Source organism: Pogona vitticeps, chromosome 5, assembly GCF_051106095.1.
Source record: "Pogona vitticeps strain Pit_001003342236 chromosome 5, PviZW2.1, whole genome shotgun sequence".
Classification (NCBI taxonomy): domain Eukaryota; kingdom Metazoa; phylum Chordata; class Lepidosauria; order Squamata; family Agamidae; genus Pogona; species Pogona vitticeps.
The window spans coordinates 3440305-3461071 of record NC_135787.1 but is presented as its reverse complement, the minus strand read 5'-3'; the positions used below and the strand labels follow the sequence as shown (position 1 = coordinate 3461071).

The window sequence follows — 20767 nt, the reverse complement described above, 5'->3', positions numbered from 1 at the left end:
GCTTATGGATATTCACGTCCACACATTGCCCTTTTAAATTAATTCCTAGAGAAGGATATACAAATACCTCCTGGCCAAAACAAGCTTAGATATTTAGAATAAAACTTAAAAAAAAAAAAACAAATCCAAGACTCTGCCTTGCTCCTAGATTGGGTTCTGTTAAGATGTTCTCCATTTTCTTCCCAATTCCCACATATAAACTAACATTATCAACAACAACAACAACAAAAAGGCATGGATGAAAACTGACACAACTGAGAATCGGACTAAAATGTGAACACCCAAGAGAGACTCTCAAGGGGGTATGTGGATAACAAATAATATGTTACTGAATGTCCCAGCAGCCAAAGGGCTGAATTTCACTTTTGGAAAGATGGTGACAGTGTTAACCTCCTGTTTTCAAAAGGAACCGTGATCCAGATAGCTGTTGGGACACCCCCCCCCCGATGCACCAGGGTTTCAATCACAGCATGGCTTTCAATGGTTTCTCAAGAGGCTCTCTTTCAGTTGTCCACCCTCCACAAAGACATATTACTGGTGGGAAAAATGTTCCTCACAGGCTGTGCACAGACCAGTAAATGAAGAACCAGTAACTAAGCTTTTATGTCTGATGAAACAGACGTATCTACAAAAGCTCACATTAAAAATCTATATATAAAAATTAGTCTTTAAGGCGCCACCATGTTGTTGTGTCTTTTTGAAAACTTTTTTGTGTGTTTTCACCTGTAAGTCAAAGAAGCTATTCACACCTGCCTGTTGTCGAAAACTACAACAACAGCCTCCTAGCTACATTAATTTATTTATTTGATTTGTATACCACCCATCTGGCTACCAAGGCCATTCATTCTCAAATAATGAATGGCCAAGCTTAGTTCCTCCTTGACTCAAAAAAAGCCAATTTCTGTTCACAAGCCTAGGTAGGCAGGTATCATCATTTACAACTTTATTTCAGGGGACCCTGGGTTTTGCAGGCTGTTGTAATCACTACCCTGCCTTAGGAGGGCTCTTTAGATCAAACAACAACAAATTAAGTTTCTCACCTGTCTGTCCCTCTAAAAGGGAGAGCTGGTTCACAGCAGGCGTTGCGTTGCTTGGAAACTGGTCTCTCTTCGGAGGAAGAAGGTTCAAAGCCGACGCCTCTTTACTGTCAGTGCTAACAAATATCTCTGCGGAATAGGTTGTCTTTTCAGGGCTTTCCGTTGTTATCTGAGTGATGGCATCCGATGACATCCTTTGTGTCTGAGAAGCAACTGCGGTCTCTGCATTTTCTTCTAGTCCACCTGAACTTAAGACTCTAGCATTTCCTTGCTCTGTGCCTGGAAAACTTTGCCTGTCTTCCTCAACTCCATGTGAGACACGTTTTGTTATACACGAAACTGGTGAATGCCTTAAGTGAGAATCTGGTGGTGATAATGGTCTTGGAAAGTGTGATGAATCTTGAGTCTTTGGGGGTTTTAACCTAGACGGAGCTTCACGCGGTGGATCCTTTAAAGTTGCTGGCTTAGAGCTCATCTTACACCCACTTGCTCGTTTCATATCAGGGCCGGCGTCCAAAGGTAGAGAGCAATCCAAATCAAGACGCTTTGGGGAGAGAGTAATGTGGACTGCAGACAGGGCTTTCTTAGTTGGCGAGGAAGGAGATACAGGTACGACAGATGAAAAGCAATCTAGGGAAGCAGGTGGCAATGGGCTGACACCTCCTATGCCCATGTCTCCAGTGTTGCATGAATTCAAATCAAAAGTAAGTTTATTCTCTGTTGTTGTACTCTCTTTCCCTTTAAGAAAAAATGGCTCATGGGCAAAGCCTCCTGTGCCATTCAGTGACCGATTCTGGAGGCAAGCTTGATCCGTCTTCTGCTGAGATGAGTTTACAGAGAACAAATCGGTTCTCATTCTTTCTTCCTCAGACTGGTTATCAGAAGCAACACATAAAGGCTTCTTGTGTCTTCTCAGATCAGACAGGGCTTGAGAAGACTGAATTTCTTCATGGGCCTCCATAATAAAGTGGACCTTCTGCTCAACACAACTGGTTTGAGGTTTCCCCTGTGATGTGATGCCATCTTCTGCGTGCAATTCCTCCTTGTGGTCATTCTGACGGTAGTATTTATCTGATGAAAATCCCACATTCATATCTGACACATGTTTGGCTGTTGGGTTTCCTGAAGGATGGGATTTGAACGCTTCTGGATGCTGCCTACTAGATTTTGGCTGTTCACTGGTAACAGACTGGGCTTTGGAAGTTACCAGATTACAAGGAGTGGCCTCGGTAAGACCAGGGCAGGGTGCACAGGAAGCAGAAGGAGAATATGACCTTTTCCGAGATGCAAAAGTGATAGAAGTAATTTGTTTGGCAGGTTCTGTAGAAGAGCTGGTGACAGTCAATTTTGCCTGGGCCAACACATTCCTCTCCTCTCCTACCATCTCCCTGGGAGCACCTGTCTGCCCCACCAGATGCACATCTGTAATATTGCATACAGGAGGTTGGAAATGTTGTCTGGAAGACAAAACGTTATCTGAGGGGGTCTGGAGCTGCTTGTAGGCACGGCTTTCGACACCGGTCAAGGACATCATCTCTGGATCAATTGGAAAGGTACTGCCAGCTCCACCCACTGGTCGGGCCTGAACTTCAAGTAACTCTGGAAATGCAACTACTTGGGAATTTTGAGTGTAAATGGCCTTTTGCGGATCATTTTGACCGAGAAGATTTGAAAGTCCTGCGTTGGGCTCTGGGATAGGGCTGTGGCTCAAAATTCTCTGAGATCCATCTTCCCAAAGCTTATTCTGTTGAGAATCCAAGAAAAACAGAAGTTTTACAACATATGAATTTTAATACCTAATGAGGTTCTATGCATTAAATTGAGTAATTTTGATCTGTTTATCTCCCACAATGAATGGTAGAGAAAATGAATACTAAGACTCAAGAAGTCTGTCTCCCCAGACTAGTAAGATAAGAGGCAATTGCGCTATGGAAGGTTTCTCAATAAATCTGAAGTATCTAGCTATGAGCAACAGAAGAGAAGCAAACAGAGAAATACTTCCTCAAAATCTGTCTGTCTGTATCATGGATAGAGACAGGGAAGGAAAAGCCAGATGCCTTGAGTTACAATGTAGAACCAGAACCAATTCATGTCAAGAGAGTGATTGGTGCAAAGTACAGTACTTGCAAAGACACCAGTATTCGCTTATCATTCCTCAAACCACTTGGAATGAGTAAGACTGGGTATTTATCTTTATCTTAATGATAGAGTAAAAGTGATTAACATAACATAAAAAGAACCTTTCAAAGACTGTTTGTAAAATTCAAAAGTAGCAACAAAACATTAAAATCAAACAGAAATAAAGAGGTTAACACACATTAGCACGTTAATCTAAAGAGGCAGCGGAAAAACTAGTAGGACACCTATTGGGTAGAGCTGTTTTCAGAGACTATCTTAAAAAGAGAAAAGAGACAAGAACTTGGTGTTTTCCAACGTGCTTTCCAGCATCAAATTAGGTACAGTTTTCTTATAGTTCTTTGCATATTCCAGCAGAATGGCATTCTTGAAGAGGTGGATCTATTTCATTAAAGTTTGTTTTTGTGTGTTTTACTTTTCTACTCTCTTTGTAGTTATTGTTTTCATTAAATATTGATTTAAGGCAAGACTTAATATTGCATTCCTATAAGGAAAGTGAAGAGGAAGTAAAGAACCTGAGGGTGAAAGAGGAGAGTGCAAAAAATGGTCTGAAGCTCAACATCATAAAAAATTTAAATCGTGGCCACTGGTCCCATCACCTCCTGGCAAATAGAAGGGGAAGATATGGAGGCAGTGACAGACTGCACTTTCTTGGGCTCTATGATCACTGCAGATGATGACAGAAGCCACACAATTAAAAGCTGCCTGCTTCTTGAGAGGAAAGCAATGACAAATCTAGACAGTATCTTAAAAAGCAGAGACACCGCCTTGCCGACAAAGGTCTGGATAGTCAAAGCTATGGTTTTTCCAGTAGCGATGTATGGAAGTGAGAGCTGCACCATAAAGAAGGCTGACCACCGAAGAATTGATGCTTTTGAATTGTGGTGCTGGAGGAGACTCTTGACAGTCCCTGGACTGCAAAGAGAACAAATCTATCCATTTTGAAGGAAATCAACCCTGAGTGCTCACTGGCAGGACAGATCCTGAAGCTGAGGCTGCAATACTTTGGCCATCTCATGAGAAGAGAAGATTCCCTGGAAAAGACCCTGGTTCTGTGAAAGTGTGAAGGCAAGAGGAGAAGGGGACGACCAAGGACGAGATGGTTGGAAAGTGTCATCGAAGCGACCAACATGAATTTGACCCAACTCGGGGAGGCAGTGGAAGACGGGTGTGCTCTGGTCCATGGGGTCATGAAGAGTCAGACACGACTTAACGACTAAACAACAACATGAGAAAAGATTGAAAGAACTGGGCATGTTTAACTTTGAGAAATGAAGACTGAGGGGAGATAGGATAGCACTTTTCAAATACAGTACTTAAAAGGTAGCCTTACAGAGGAGGAGCAGGATCTGTTCTCGATCATCCCAGAGTGCAGGACACGTCATAATGGGCTCAAGCTACAGGAATCCAGATTTAGGCTGAATATCAGGAAACACTTAACGGTTCAAGTAGTACTACAACGGAACCAATGACCTCAGAAGGTGGTGAATGCTCCAACATTGGAGGCACTCAGGATAAAACTGGAAGGCCATCTGTTGGATCTGCTTCGATTTGGATTCCTGCCTTGAGCAGAGGATTGGACCTGATGGACTTAGAGGCCTCTTCCAACTCCATTATTCTATGATTTCCTCAGTAATAGTCAAATCTACTTGCATGCACTCCGATGCCTTTGGCTCCCCCATAAAGACATCTTTTAAATGGTGTTCCTTTAGTCTTAACAGGGAGTGGGGTAACAGCACTTGCCAGTACAGAATGGCACAGTGGTTACCTACCATGAAGAATTCTTGGTTGGAATACCTAGCAGTTTTCAGGAGGACACAAATCACATGTCAAGTACCTTTCATGACAAAGCCAGAGGCAGGCTGGTAAAACAGAGAAGATCCGACAAGGTAGCAGAAACCCATAAGTAAAGGCAAGCTTACCATTTCCCTGCTCTCCTGGTTAGGGCATAAGGCAGAAAAGGGGTTGGGGTTGGGGGAAAAGGGATTGCAGAAGTGAAGGTAAACAGAAAAGCTGTTAACAACAAGCTCTTTAAGAGGGAAACAAATAACAGAAAGAGTGAAGCGTATAACATAAATACGTTGTGGGCCGAAGGCAGGGAAAAGGATGGATGAGCAGTCTCAGGCTATACTGGAAAATGATCAACATGGGGCTGTTATCTCCCTGGGCAGTTCTAGGGCTTAACCAGCGCATGGGGGGGGGGGCCTCCTCCATGCCAAACAGAGAATTCTCTCTACAAAGTGCAAAAATACTGGAGGTAACTTTCCGTGTGTATTTTTGCCTCCAAAACAGTGCTTATTAAAAGCATTTTTCACAGAGCTACATGAAGAAAGGAGTGTTTCCCAAAAGTTTTTTAAAGACATGTCCATAAGCAGAAGCTGGCCAAAAATCTAACATCTTGTTTATGCATAACATGGGATGACTGACAGCACAGAGTGCTGACAACAGATATAACCAACATCCCTACTGAGCTGTTATGTGCTGGCTGGCTCTCTGCTGTGGGAAAGAAGAAAACCTCTTCAATATAACCTGTTCTAAACTCTTACAAGTACCCAAAAGAGTGAAATGGTAAAGAACCAAAAAAAATTAAATCAAATTAAAAATAATAATGAAAAATAAAAACAGCAAATGGATGTGAGGTTTCTCTGCAAAAGTGTCTAGGATAGCTTCAAAGAATCAGGTAAATTTCAATCAAGTTCCGAGAGGCATTTCAAACTGTTAATAAAAATCTTGCATGCTTTCTTGCGCTGGGTGTCAGTCGGAGGAGGGCTTTTAGGACCTAAAGGGATTCTCTTTTCCTACTAACCTATTGATAAAGTTCTTTTTTCCTCACTTCTAGTTTGCTCCTCCCCTTTTGTTAGTCTTTCTCTCTCCTTTCCTGCCCTCTAAACATGCAGGTAGCATAGAGGGGTCTCCTCCATTTGTGGAGGCTTCATTTCCCTATTCTTCTACTGACTGTAACTACAGACAGCAACTGTAAGTAGAGATAATTCTTTTTTTTTCATTTAAAATGCTTCCAGAGAGATTTTTAGCATATACAGTGCTAGTCACTGTGAAAAGAGATGGGCTACTAAGACTTAAGCCACAACTGCACACTTTATACAGTTGTTGTTTGTAGCTGATATTCTGCTAATTATAAAAGGGACTTACCAAATATATCCAATATCACCGTGTTTTAAGTGAAAAGACCATCTACATAGTGAAGAGACTACTATGTTTTTAAATCCACTCAGCTTTCTGTCAATAAATGCAAACTATTAAATTCATAACTAAACTGAAGAAAAGATACTTCAGTTTAGAATGAGGAAAATCAATTTAAAAAGCAAATCTTCATCTTTCTGTTGTTAGCATCGACTACACATGAGCTAAGGGGGACCAACACAAAAAGTTGTCAATTTTACTTTAGAGGAAACAAGACTGTAAGTAAAGAAAAAAGTATAAAAGAATTATACTTTTGTTTATTTGACAAAGGAAATGCAGTTTGTATGATACAAAGAAAAAAGCTGTCGGTTTCACAATGAAAGGCTAACATAAAACACATCTCCACAGAACAAAGATCACCCAGCAAACAGATAGTCAAATAAACAAGGAGTCTCTCCTTCAAATACGTGCAGGAAATTCAGCACCAGCAGCTTCAGCCTCCCACAGTAGGAACTGCTGGCTACCAATTAAGAGGAAAAGAAACAGTACACAGGTGCATAATTCAAAGTTTCAAGACTCCATGCTAGAAATTCACACTCCAGTTTTCTCACCCCTATGTAAGTACGAGGCAGAGGCATTATTACCATGTGATGGAAAGGAGAAAAAAAGACACATGGGGGAAAAGAATCAACAGGTGTTTGTATCCATCTGTTATTCAGGAACAGTGACACCATTGGAACTAAGGAGTGGTTCAACATACAAAGGCTTCTCCACTTTCACTCAAAAAGCAAGAGTAGCACCCCATGTTATATTTGTATGCAATCAAGGCTGAATTCCCCCCCCACCTCAGGCTGTGAGTACAGGAAGGTCCACAAGAATCATTCCAACCCCTTTCACTAGTTCCCGGAAGCTGGATTTAATCTACCCATAAGATATGGATCCTTTATGCCCTTGGACTGTTTATTACTCCAACCTTCAACGGATTACCTGTTTGAATTCAGAGGCCCCGGAAATCCTTGTCTCTATAAGGCATCTCCTTTATTTTCTTCCCCTTTCCCAGAATTAAATACTGGATTTCTCAGCTGAACCGTAACATGCATGCACACAAAAACACAGGGAGCTGACCTTGCAGCCTGAAGTAGATGTACACAGACCCTCCTTGACCTCACAACTCACTGCACATTTACCCCACCCAGAACACAAGCACCAGTCCAGGCTAAAAAAAAATGGTGCCTTGTTAAAAAGAAGGCAAATACATTTGGTGCAAGACTGCAGGGTGATTATAAGCAACCGTGATATGTAAACAATGCCAGTGAAGACTGTGGCCTCCCATCTGACTTGCTGATACCCTCTTCCTAAATCCACAGATTGTTTTGTCTTTATGCACAAATGCATTTCGTCACTTATATTTGCGTACAAAAGGCAAGGACAGGTTTTCATTTCCATGGCAATTTCTGAGTTTGAGATGTGACAATGCAATAATACTCCAGAACTGACTGCCTGAACTGCCTGCTAAGTCACAATGGCACTATTCGGATTGCACAGGAAAAAAAAACCCAAACCCATCATTGGTTGTGAGGTTGGCTTACATACATAAAACGACTGACACTTTGTCCAAGAAAAGCAGCAGTTACTCACAGATGGAAATATGGCCAAGCTGCAAGAAAGGGAAGGAAAGGGAGGAGTTGAAGAGTTGCACGTGTCCTCATATTCCCAGCAAAATATGGTTTATAGTGAATTCTGCATGCAGTATTAAAACGTGGCAGTTTCCATCAAGAACTGAAAAGTGTGAATGTGAGAGGCTCCTGGTGTAACAGTCATCAAGAATCCGCCTTCCCTAACACCGCACGGCAATATCAAAAATGGGAGCTGGAAAAACAAATTAAAACTGGAAGTCATGTAAAGTAGAAACCCTGAAGCAGAACTGCTCCGAGTGTATAATAAAAACAGCTGTGTGATGCGAGTCCTTGTAACATCCGGGACTTTGCTTTCCAAATCTGCATTGTGACAAAAGGCATTTAGGAAGGTAGATTTTCACAGATCCTCAGAATGGCCAACTCCTAGCAAAACTAGACTTATTCTTCCACAGCCCCAGGCAACTACAATCAATGCCCACCTTCCTCAGTAGGCTGCGTAGGCAGAAAGAGCCGAGCTGTGGCGTTCGAAATGCAAACTGTAGCAGCCCTCATACAGGGAACAATTTGCCTTCAAGCTATTTCAGATATAGCCCATTCTCTAACCCATTCCCCACTATACACATTCTAAGCAATATGGACATTTTATTAAAACACCATTAGTGTCTTTCTGTTGTGTCTGTTCACTGGAAGGACAGTGGAGGCTCCAATCCTTTGGCCATCTCATGAGAAGAAAAGACTCCCTGGAAGACACTGATGTTGGGAAAGTGTGAGGGCAAGAGGAGAAGGGGACGACCGAGGACCAGACGGTTGGACAGGGTCACCGAAGGGACCAACATGACTTTGACCCAACTCCGGGAGGCAGTGGAAGACAGGAGGGCCTGGCGTGCTCTGGTCCATGGGGTCACGAAGAGTCGGACACGATTTAATGACTAAACAACAAAGTGTCTTTCTATGAAATCTTCCTCTGCTGCATCACCATGGCATATTAGGTGACGGCAAGCGCTGGAAACAATGGCATCCAAAAGTAACCTCCAGGAGGAGGTTCTCTCTGGCTGGCATGGTTACAGGTGTGCCTCTGGCTGCTCTGCCATCTGAAAACTGGCCCATCTACATACAAGAGAGGCTTATGACCAGATGGCTGGCCACTAGAGGACGACCTGGCCACAGCAATGTGGTTGTAAGAAGGTTGCCTACAGAGTTTCCTTTCATTTCCTTTTTCTGTTTCTTTATTCTCAGCAATATAACAACAAAAAAATACTGTAAATAAAACATCAAAAAGAAAATGCAACGAACACATCAACTTAAAAAGAAAAAAAGAAACACAAGTATTTACATACATTTTTAAATCCATGCTCCCAACTACCCTCAGACCTAATTTACGTACTATTAGTTTTACTTTATGTCTGCAGCTGCACCATTTCTCTCCAGAAATATAACGATTCTTGTCTGGGGTGTAACCTTTTCCTTTCTCAAACACATGTACTAAAAATAAATTCCATATTTCTTTGAAATCATTTGTATTCAGAATTCTTTTTCTAATCTCTGTTTCACAGGTTAGTTGATCATTAATGGCGGTATTTCACATTTCTTTACACCACTCCTCCGTACTGAATTGATTATTATTCTTCCGATTCCTTACCAATATCAATCTTGCCGGTTTCCATAAGAACAATTACGTAATTCCGATTTAGTTGATTATTATTAACCATATTCAACAAAGCTATCATCAGAAACATTTGTACATCACTATCCATAATTTCCATAATCTCTTTAAAAGTCATTGATCATTCCTTCTTCCTTATTTCACAAGTCCACCACATATGTAAATATGTCCCGTCCTCTTTTTTTACATATCTAACGTAAAGATTCTACAGTTGTGTTCAATAAACCTAGAGTGTTTCCTCAGTCTGCATGCCAGTTCCATCTTACCTTAAGAGCCTCAGCTTTCCCGGCACTAAGACGCTGCTGTCTCTTGATTTCTTCTATCATCTGCCGATCTTCTTTATTCAGGTCAGGCACAGAGCCTAGAGGACGAGTGGCCAGCTTCATTTTCACCCAGGCTATTAGGAAGTAGAGACAGACAATTCTATCAGTTTCTCTCATTTCTGCCAACAATTAATTCCTTCCTTCCTGTTTCTGTATCTGTTAAAAACTTTCTAAAACAGTCTGCACAAAGTTCCGCAGGACACATTGTGTATAATTTTCCTCATATAGGTATATTTTTCTATGTTTTTACCTAACATTCTGGCAAGTCGTTTTTATTTATATAGCATGGTTTTTTGCAGTTTTCACAAATGTATGCATTTTGCTGGCTTGAACAGCTACACCACACAATTCTGGCATACGCTGGCAGATAACAATTGCCTGCACACTGATTATGGAAGCATTGTTTCAGTAATTTTTTATTAAAAAGCTGGTGAATGATTCCCATCACCACCCCAATCCCTGTAAGTGAGAGACCTGGATACTGAAAACATGTTATTGGGGGAAGAATTCAAGAACCAGACAACACAACCAAAATTAAATGTGGTGTGCATCAGAGGAGTGATACTGCTATATTTCATGTTCAGCTGGAATTACTTCAGTCCAGATTGGTCAGGTCAGATTGCTTGTTTTTATAATATGAAAATTATTTTATTTCCTGAGTAGATTCAAATACAGAATAACTTTAAATGTCACTTAGCTTTCCCGGTGTATTAAAGTTCCATTAACTTTCCCATATAGCAACTATACCTGTATTTTAATAAATTTTTCATAAATAATTTCTTTCCTTTTTTCCCCGTCCTTCCTCCAGAACCTGAGAACTTGGGAACATTTTCTATATGCACAATTAATTGGAGAGCTTCATAGAATAACTGAGTTGAAAGGGGCCTGTAGGTTCATCCAGTCCAACCCCCTGCTCAAGGCAAGAATACAAATCAAAGCATATCTGACAGATGACTGCCCAATTTTCTCTTGAATACTTCCAGATTCAACTAGACTGCCTGTCATTTGACAGACCAAGCCCATGACAAAATCTAGCCAATGGAAATTTGGCACAGACTGCCAGCTACATGGCCATGTGCGGTTTGGCTGATGCAACAACTAGGATAGTAGCCTGAATTATCTAACAATAGTCAGAATAATTTGCTGTTGACTCAGATGGGTTCTTACTTCACGTAAGTCATGACTAGAGGGACATTCGGAGGTACAGCCAGTATAATGTGCACTTGGAAGTCACTGGATAAGCCCTTTTTTTACAAGGTTTTCCCATAACTATAACTCTTCAATGCCAACGCTTAAGGACCTCATTCTGTAAGTGCATATTATTTCTTTTTACATGCTTTCTAGAGATCACTCCTGTAGCATTTTCTCAGACTTCCTCCACTTGCCTGGCTCCTGTTGCCCAGGTCTCACCTAACTCTTTCTTTCCCATATCTACCAGTGCCAGCAGCATGAATGGAGGGTCTCATTCTAAGTCTCAACTCGGGACTGCCTTTTGAGGACAACCAGCAAATGTAATCTGTCGGGAGCCTGAGGGTGCAATTACACAGTGAGGGAAATGCAAATTCATTTGCTATGATGTTGCACCAGGAGGTTTGGGGTCCCCCCCCCCGAGTCTGCTCAAATTAACTGGTCACAGAGGGAGGGAGAAGGGAGGCCCTGTTTGCAGCTTGTCAACATAGCTCTCTTGTGGCCCACTAGGAGGCGCAGCTACAGAAGAGCTACTTAATAAGCTGTAAACAAAGGCAAAGTGCCAATTCCTCTTCTCCCTTTCCCTTGTTTCACCTTGTTTTGTTTGCTGCTGTCTAGGTACCTTGGGGAATAATGCTGGCACAGACAAACAGACAGACAGACAGACAGACAGACAGACAGACAGACAGAGAGAGAGAGAGAGAGAGAGAGAGAGAGAGAGAGAGAGAGAGAGAGAGAGAGATTTCTTACCAAGATTTCTTACCATGGTGATTGCAGCCTGAATCCACAATCTGGATGCAGGTCCCTTAAACTCTCGTAAACTCAGCCAAGCCTGAGACACAGCATTCCCAGTTCAAACGAGGAAGCTGTGTCCCAGGCTTGGCTTTTTCCATTTACTTCAGTCTGAAGGAAGATTCTTTGCTCTTAAACTAAAAACCCAGCAATTACGTTTCATGGAGTTGCCTACCATGTGCCCTTTTTTCTTCTTCCTCTGCTCTTTGTAGTATCTGAGCCGCATGCATCACAGGACGCTCATCCTCCAGAAGGGTTTTGACACGGACAGCCAAAGAATCTAAACTGCTGCTGTGATCACTCTGGTGGACACCAACATCCCCTCTGCTGAAAGCCGAGCTACCTCCAGAGGAACTTGGCTTCTGACCACTCATAGGACCACAGTGCTCCTGCTCACCCACCCAAAGCACTGACTGTGTCATGGGACGTTCAGATTGCAGAAGAGTTCTCACTTTGATTCCTAGCGAGTCCACACTGCTGCTATTTCCACTTTCATGACTACTGCCCATCTCTTTCTTGCCAGCTTCCTTGGTTTTCTCCAAAACATGCTGAACGCTTCCCACAGGATGAGAGACGTTATTCAAAGGCTTTATGCTAGAAGTAGCCTGGAATTCTTTGAGATCTTCAGAAGTGCATAAACTGTTGTCTGCTCCACTATTTACAAGAACAGGCAGGTTTTTATTGACTGTGGCACTGTTACACCCTTCTGGTTCCGATCGCCTTACAGGGTCCACTACCTCGTGCCATTCACCCGCAGCCACAGGAAGCAGTTCTCCCCATTTTAAATTGCCAGATAAGCTAAGGGTTTTGCTGAGCCCCTTGTCTCCTTGAAAATCTTGCTTGGCCAGGGATTCATCCCATGACCGTATTCTCTGAATCCCTGGGGTGTTCCCTTTGAGGAAGTGAGAATCTTGACAGCCACCCAGTTTTTCCCTTTGTTTTGAGGAGCTGTCCAGGTCCATGGAGGAGGAGATACAAGAGGTAGATTTAAAGTTCTTGGCTGGAGTTCTACTTTCTGCCTCTCCTAGAAGTTTCCCGATCTCCTTCAGTGTTTTTGATCCTATGAAGGAATCATCTTTTTCTCTTTCAGTAATCGTACTCAAAGAACTAGCTTTTCCACTCAGATCCTTTCCATGTTTTTCTTCGGGTGGAGAGCTAAAAGACCGTTTCTCTTGACTTGATCCAACTTCATCGGAATGCACTGGGTCGATCTGCGTCTGCCCCCATTTCGTTGACTTCTCATCAGAACGGAGGTCAGGAGGAACTGCTGTTAATACCTGACTGTGTTCTCGGGATGCGGGAGCAGCCAGAGTCTCGGAAGTGCCCTCTGCAGGATGTGGCACAGGAGCAGGCAGCTGCAACTGACGGCGAATGGGGCTGAACTCACTGACTCTGGAAGTGTGTGGGGAGGGCTCTGCTGGCAGAGGAATGCTGGGAACAGGATCCGAGCCCCCAGGAACAGTAGAAGAGTTTGAGCTTGACTGCAAAGCATCTACTAGAGAGTGAGAGTCTCCTGGAAGAATAAGAAAAATGGCTAGCATTTACATCATTATTTACTAATGGAAATAACTGTAGTCCACTATCACGAATTCAAAATCGCTTTATGCAGATATATGCAATTAAGACATGGTAGCTTTCTATTCATATTCCAGGGGATACGAATACGAAGCTCGACCCCCAGAATCAGCCCAACCCACTCACTGGGCTCCTTATAGCGTGCACGTCCATTGGCTTCAACATCGCGCCAATCACAGAAGCCATCTTGCTACATCTCCCCCCACAGCTGACCACTCCAGTGAAGAGGCAGAAAGACGAGTGTCCCCACTCAGCTGCTGAGTGGTCAGCTGAGGGAAGAGACAGGGCAGTGTCAGCGGGACTACTCCCGTGATGTCACTGACGACCAACATGCATGCTGTGAGGAGCCTGATGAGCGGACCAGGTTGGCGTGAATAGGTTCCCATCACACCTGTGGTGCCGAGCTTCATATTTGCATCTTGGGGATATGAATACGAAGCTCCCATGTTTATATGCAATTATACTGGAAATCCAACAGTTACAATACTTTCAGGTAACTTCCACGGATACATGTCTTCAATACACCCTGTCGGCAAGACTCCTAGTGGCATACTGCCCTGATTCAGTGTAAGTAAGTGCTGATCAAAATCAGTTAGTCAGACAGACAGTTGTATTTCTCCCAATAAGGGGATTCAAGGAGACTCACAGTGTTAAAAAGACGAAGAATTTAAAACACAACAAATTACACATTCAAAACACTAAAACTATCATAGCAATTAAAATACACTGAACGATTTAAAACATTTAAAACTTTTAAAAGCCCGATTGAAAAAACAGCATGGAGGGACTCAATTATGATTGTTAAACGCTTCCTTGAAAAGGTGGGTCTGCCCACTGGAACAACAACACCAGTTTGAAGATGAGTTTAAAAAAAAACCTACTGAAAATTTTGATGGGTGGAGGCAGCACGAGTAACAGAGAAAGGCTGCCAGACCTGGGAAACCCAAAAAACAGAGCCCTTCTGCTCTACCACCTTTGGTGACAAAAAGGTGACTTCCTAGCAATGAAAGTGAATGAATGGAAGGGAGAGAGACACACCCCAGTCTTCTATGAATCTACAAGTGTTCCCCACAGCGTGAGAAAGTCATAGCCCTGAACAGGCTTGTTAAACCACACCAGGGCAGAGGTGATACGGCCCTGTGCACTTTTTTTCTAGGAGGCCCTCTCCACGAAGCAGGGTGCAAGGGAAGCCCATCATGCTTCACCCCAACCACTGGTATTCAGAGCCATAATGCCTCCAACACCAGAACGCTGCATTTAGCTGCCAAGGCTCACAGCTCTTGACAGACCACCTCTTACTCCAGAAATGAAAGCCCACACGCTCCCCACCGTACCTTCTGATAACTGCGAGCGCTGTGTAAACAGATCAGTCGATGCCTTCAGTGTTCTGAGCTCTGTTGGGGACAATTCTATTTCTCTGACTGGCCCTCGAGGCACAAACGGAGTCAGTATAGATGAAGGTGACTGATCAATGCCAAGGTTACGGAGGTACACCTGAGGCGAGAGAAATCAAGAAAATTAATCTGGACTAGCCATCAAGGCAGGCTGGCCCCACCGCAATGTGTGCTCAGAAATTTCACCAGCCGTTATTATCCCACACGGGTGGCACAGAAAAACTGATGGGAGCAGAAGTAATTCTCCTGGTGAATCTCTGCAGAAAAGAGCACTGAAATTAATTAATTTGGGCAATTCCCAACATTCTGCATTTCCTGTTTCTAACAGATTTTACTAACCTCAAACATGTCTGGGGAGTTATTTGATTGGAATATGCATATCCTGCCCCATATCACAAGATCTCTGGGAAGTGTATAGGGTTGTTTCCCTCCGTACCATGTGGATGTTTCCAGGGTAAACCCCCTTGCATTGGGTGGCTTGTTCTTCCTGAGGGTTCTCTGTTCCACCTGGTGTTTGTCTGCTTGCTTGTTTTTTTTTTCTTCATTCCACTTACTTTGTACTGCCACTCCCCATAGACTGAATTGTGTATGGCTGCCACACAGAAGAGTGATGGTTGTGTATTCTGGCCTCACAGGGAATATTTGACTAGAAATGGCTTGGTCCCCTTTAATAGTTGCCACCAGTTATAGAGTGTATTGTTTTATTAGGACTTTTCATCATTATGTGTATGTATTAGTAAAGGGATGGCCTGCCTATAGACATGATGGGGGGGGGGGGATGGACCTCAAACAACAGTAGGGGAAATAGTGGCTCCTACATAATAGCAGGAGATGGGGAAATTTTTTTTAAAAAAACACAATTTCTCTTAACTCTGAAGAAGGTAGGGCTGTGTCTATGTGAAAAAGCTACAAACAAGACTTTATGGAGGGAAATAGTGTTTTTTTAAAAAAATAATAACTTCTTTTAACTTCATGAAGAAGACTGTGGCATGTCAATGTGAAAAACTGACAAACCCAGCTTTTCATTGAGTCTACAACGGAGCTGATTTTTCTGGCAAGGAGTATCGCAGAACGCCTGCCTAGAAGTGAAGTGACTGGAAGGTCACATGGAACTCTTTAGCGCACTAGTCACATAACATTAAGTCCCTCATCGCTCAGTTGCTGCATCTCTTGTCAACCTTGTCTCCTCACACTTGCCGTCTCTCTGTTGATTCACTTCTTCTATCATGCCAACAACCATTCTCCTTCCCATTAAGGCTGACTTTTCTGCACATTCCCGGTACTGAACTGTACTCAGCACATGGCTGTGTGGCCTCAGTTTTACATGCAGAAGAATTTACCTATGGTGTCAGAGAAGGAAGTTTTTACCTGGAACAATTAGTAATGTGAAGAATGTGACACATGACTGATCTAGGAAGGAGGCAATAGGGACGAATAGGAGGAGGCGTCTCCTCCTGAGGCTGATAAGAAAAAAAATTGGAATACAACTTAATGAAACTATTTTCTTTCAACAAAAATCAGTTAAAATCAGTTAGGAGTGCTCATTTTAGAGAGTCTTTTTTATCCTACAAGCATGTAGTCTCTTCTGTAGTTGCATGACAATGCTGAGAGTTTGGATAACAGTTCACCTTCTCTCTCTAAATAACCACCGCTGTTAAGGTTTCTACATCTCACAAGGCACAGAATATGTATTTTAGACACCTTGGCATAGAGCAGCATGCAGCACCATCTGTAATCAATGACGTACAAGGTTACCTCCACCAGGCTAATCTACTTGTCAAAAGTGCAGCTTACTTTATGAGTGAAGAAGACAACTTCTCAAGCCCTCATCTGCCATGGTACTGTTTGGCAACAGATGCATCAAGCACGACTACCAAATTGTGCTTCTGGTCTGATCCTGAGGAACAGATTATCATTTTAACTTGACACTTGGCTGTTCGATAAAGAAGCCATGATACTTTATTGGAATACAGATGGTACCAGGTTCAATACACAGTACCTACAGCTAAAAGTATCTGAAGTTGAGTCATGGCAACAGGACTTATTTCTTGTTAGGTTGAAACGTTTCTCTATCATTCCAAGTAGCTTCTTCAGACTGAAGGAGCTACTTGGACGAGTAGCAAAACATTTCAACCTAGTAAGAAAGAAGTCTAGTTCCCATGACTCAACTTCCAGATAACCTCGCCTGGATGACTGAGAATCTTCACAGATATCTACAGCTAAAGGGTTTCTGGGGCAGCAACTATCAGAAAGACCTCTGGCATGAGATCCTTGATGGCTGAGTTAGTCAGACATACACACAATAACACAGTAGGTCCAACTCAGTATAACACAACTTTGTATGATCAAGAAAGTAAATATTATACAACTTCTTAAATGTTCTTTTGCAACTGGCACTTGGCATCCTGTCAACCAACCACAGCAAAACCAACCACTGCTCCTTGCTTGCATGACTCTGATGGTTCATGTCTAACAGGTAGACTACCAATAGCAAAAATAGCCAGTTTTAAAAAGACAAAGAACATTGCAATAGAAATATAAACTTACTGGTATTCTCTCTTCTATGTTGATATGTCCATCATCTGGGGTTTGTGGTACAACCTCCAAACTGCTATGCAGTTTTCCAGAAAGAGGTGAAGATCTCCTTGATGATTGTCTTGAAAGAAGTCTCAAGTCTGTACAGCTACCTGTCCCAGAGCCAGTGACTTGATTCAAGCTATCTGGCGAAACATCTCTAAAACAGTCCATTTTAATCAAACCTGGCAATTCTCTGCCATTCTTTTGAGAACCATCAGACATTTCCTGGCTACTGCTAAGAGAATTAGCCTCTTCTCTGAGAAGTTCAGCAACCCTGTCACTGGTAATGAAATTATCTGGATTCGAACCTCTTCCTCTTCCGGCACTTTCCATGGTTTCCTCGTCACTGGACACAGCTGAAACTAGGACAGCTGTATGATGTTGGATAAGGGAATCTTCCGTGTTAGCATTATCTTGCTTAATTCCTGAAGCTCCCAAAACACAGTCTTTACCTGGTGCTGGTTGATGATCATAATCTGGATTGGTCCGGTTACCTACCTCCGTTTTCAAAACCTCTTTGCTGACTGTGATCACAGAGTTTTCAGAATGAGACCTGGTAAGTGGTAAAGTTTGTGATGGCTCTTTATGGTAAGAGTGCTGACTGGTCATAGAAACTGGTTGACAAAAGGATGCCACCAGCCCTGTTTTAAGATCAGCGTGGCTCTTCTGTCTTAAGTGGATGCTGTTTAAGGAGTCTGCAGTAGCACTGTAGGCTTTCTGCCTGGAAGACATGCCACTTGAAGCATGTAAAGCCAAAGCATCAGACATCCTCTCAGCTGACTGGCTCATGCTCCATGCCCCGACTTTCTCCATGAAATTGAGACAAGGCAGAGACTGGATCCTACCTTTAAGAGGATGTAGAACTCCAGGACTGCCACTGCCTCCACTGTCTGCATCTTGGCTCCTTTGGAGCACAAGAGGCTCTTCAGCAGAAGGGACACAAGTGTCATCCCCAGAAGGCACACGAGGCTCTTCCACAGAAGGAACACATGTACTAGCCAACGAAGTCTTGAAAATCTCTTCGTGTACACAAGAGAGAGGGGACTGAAGAATGGATTTGGCTGGGACGGCCACACCAGGAGCTTCTTCTTTCACACTTCTGGCTGCAAAAAATCCTGGTGTAGAGTGATGAATCGGATGGGCCAGGTGTCCAAAGAATGACCCTTCATGAAAGGAAGGAGAAACTCCAGTGTCCTTATGCTCTCTCTCTATACTGTAGTCAGAGAGTGTCAATTCTTTTTTTGTCACTCCTGCCTTGGCTTCTTCCACCAGAGTGTTTACCTGCTTGCTGCATGTATTGCCCGCCTCAGGAGTCACAGTGGCTGGCTGGAGAGGTACAACAGCATCAAGTCTACAGTCAACCAGGGCTTTAACAAGGTTCATTTTTTGTTCCTCAAACTGAGCATCAGAAACCTGCTGTCTGCTGCTGACGGCTTTCCCAGATGTCCCGGCAATACTGCAAGAGTCACCCAAATCCATCCTATACCCCCTGGAGGACATCCGTGCCTGCAAAGCATTTACAGACAATTGCTCCATGTCCTTGCTATTTCTAAATGGATTTCCCTCTGTATCAGAAAGTAGTCTGAACGAAGCAGGGTCAGGAATGGTGTTTTCTTGTTGATGTGGCTCCACAAAGGTCTCTGGCTCCCTCTCTACCAAAACTATACTCTCCATTGGCTGACTTGTCTCATTTCCTTCTGGGGCCTTTCCCGAAACGCTTTTAGAAGAAGAGCTCGCAGAAGATGAGAAGCCACCATCCTTGGCGAGCCCCATCTCCTTCTCAAGCATTTCAAGCAGGAGAGGTGTCGGCACCTTGCTGTCCAAAAGGAAGAAGTCCTGGCCTGGGACCGTTCCCCAAGAACCCTTTGGAGGACAAGCCGCAGGCAAGTGGTTCTGGCCTGGAAGCATCTGGAAACCTAAGACTCCAGAATTCCCATCCTTAGCCCTTTGCTCTTCGCCGTGTTGCCTCTGTTCCACAGCGATGTGCCCAGAAAAAGAAAGGGGATGCTGGGAAAGACAACTACTAAGGCTAGCGTTGCTAGGTGCCATCGTGCTGAAAGCCAGGGGGTGCTGAGAGAGAAAATTGCAGTCTCCAGACGAATCTGAACTGACTTCTGTGGCCGCCAGCCGTACCGCTTCACTCATATGCAAATGCCTTGGAGTATTTTCAGAAGCATCAAGGGTTCCTCTGAAACAAAAGAGAAGATAAAATTGAAGCCCTTCATTCGAGCCTCGCTGAGGCCAGAGAAAAGAGGGAATTAATTTTCCTTTCATTTGCCCACTTTCGTAGAGATAGTGACTGTACAGAGGCATGGATTCTATCAGGGTGAGCTTTCAGCCTTTTGAGGTGGTCTCAAGGAGGCTTTTTGTAATTTAGACAAAATGAGAGATCGAAGTTTCATGGGAGCAGCTGTGTAAGTCTGTTGCTGCAAAAAGAACAACACGCCTAAAGACACTTTAAAGGCTGGCAAATGTAATTTCACACGAGTTTATGTAGACTGTAGCCCAAAAGAACTTACACTAAACCACGTGCATTAGTATTTAAGATGTGAATAGACTCTTAGCTGATTTTACTAGACACTGAAGATACTTCATGAATTTCACGCAGTAAAGTTGTTGTTTTTAAGGTGAGGAAATAAGTCAAGAATGGTGCCTCCATGAGCTGGAATATGCCTATATAAAACCCCAACTCCCTCTGTTCAAAAGTGACCTGTCATTTCCATTTCAGGCTAAAACAGTAGGTGCCAACGGCACCAGGCACCTTGGAGGAAATGAAAAACATTCCCTCAAACCTGCTTATCTACCACAGTACACAGCATAAACTGAGGACCTGATGCTACTCCCCAGACCTCACTGGACAACAGTTTTAGCGCCACTAGCATACTACATAACACAAAGGGCACTCAAGGGCAGAGAACTGTGTTTCTTCCTATCCTGTGCGAGTCCAGTGATCCTCAAGTTTTATCTTTTAATATATGAAAATGCCAGTTACTTCCAGCACTTCCTGCTTATCTCAACCAAAGCAACCTCTCAAGCAAGGATGCCAATCCTTAAAAAGCAGAGTGTGCTGCTTATATACCATGCCTTAGTAGTTAAAGCCCTCTCTGGGCAGTTTACAATTCAATTATGCAGGCTACACATTGCCCCCACCACCACCAAGCGAGCTGGGTAGTCAATTGACCGACTTCGGAAGGATAGAAGGCTTAGTCAAACATGAGCCGCCTGTCAGGCTTAAACTCAGGTTGTGAGCAAAGTGTTGGCCGCAGTACTGCAGTTCAACCACTGCACCAAGAGACTCCTCCCA

The 20767-nt window shown here is 43.3% G+C and overlaps 1 protein-coding gene across 6 annotated transcripts in view; it reads right to left on the bottom strand.

Moving 5' to 3' along the window:
- The window catches only part of ALMS1 (ALMS1 centrosome and basal body associated protein), an 81910-nt gene that overhangs the window by 33806 nt on the left and 27337 nt on the right, over nucleotides 1-20767 (bottom strand). For all 6 annotated transcript variants that reach the window (XR_013545744.1, XM_020807626.3, XM_020807627.3 and 3 more), the window contains exons 5-9: nucleotides 17434-19651; nucleotides 14827-14986; nucleotides 12093-13430; nucleotides 9881-10011; nucleotides 1041-2781 (exon numbers count right to left, since the gene is read on the bottom strand). Coding sequence is in view for 5 of the 6 variants with exons in the window: in XM_020807626.3 (XP_020663285.3) it covers nucleotides 1041-2781; nucleotides 9881-10011; nucleotides 12093-13430; nucleotides 14827-14986; nucleotides 17434-19651 (5588 nt within the window). In the remaining variant the exon portion in view is untranslated. The remainder of the gene's footprint in view (nucleotides 1-1040; nucleotides 2782-9880; nucleotides 10012-12092; nucleotides 13431-14826; nucleotides 14987-17433; nucleotides 19652-20767) is intronic.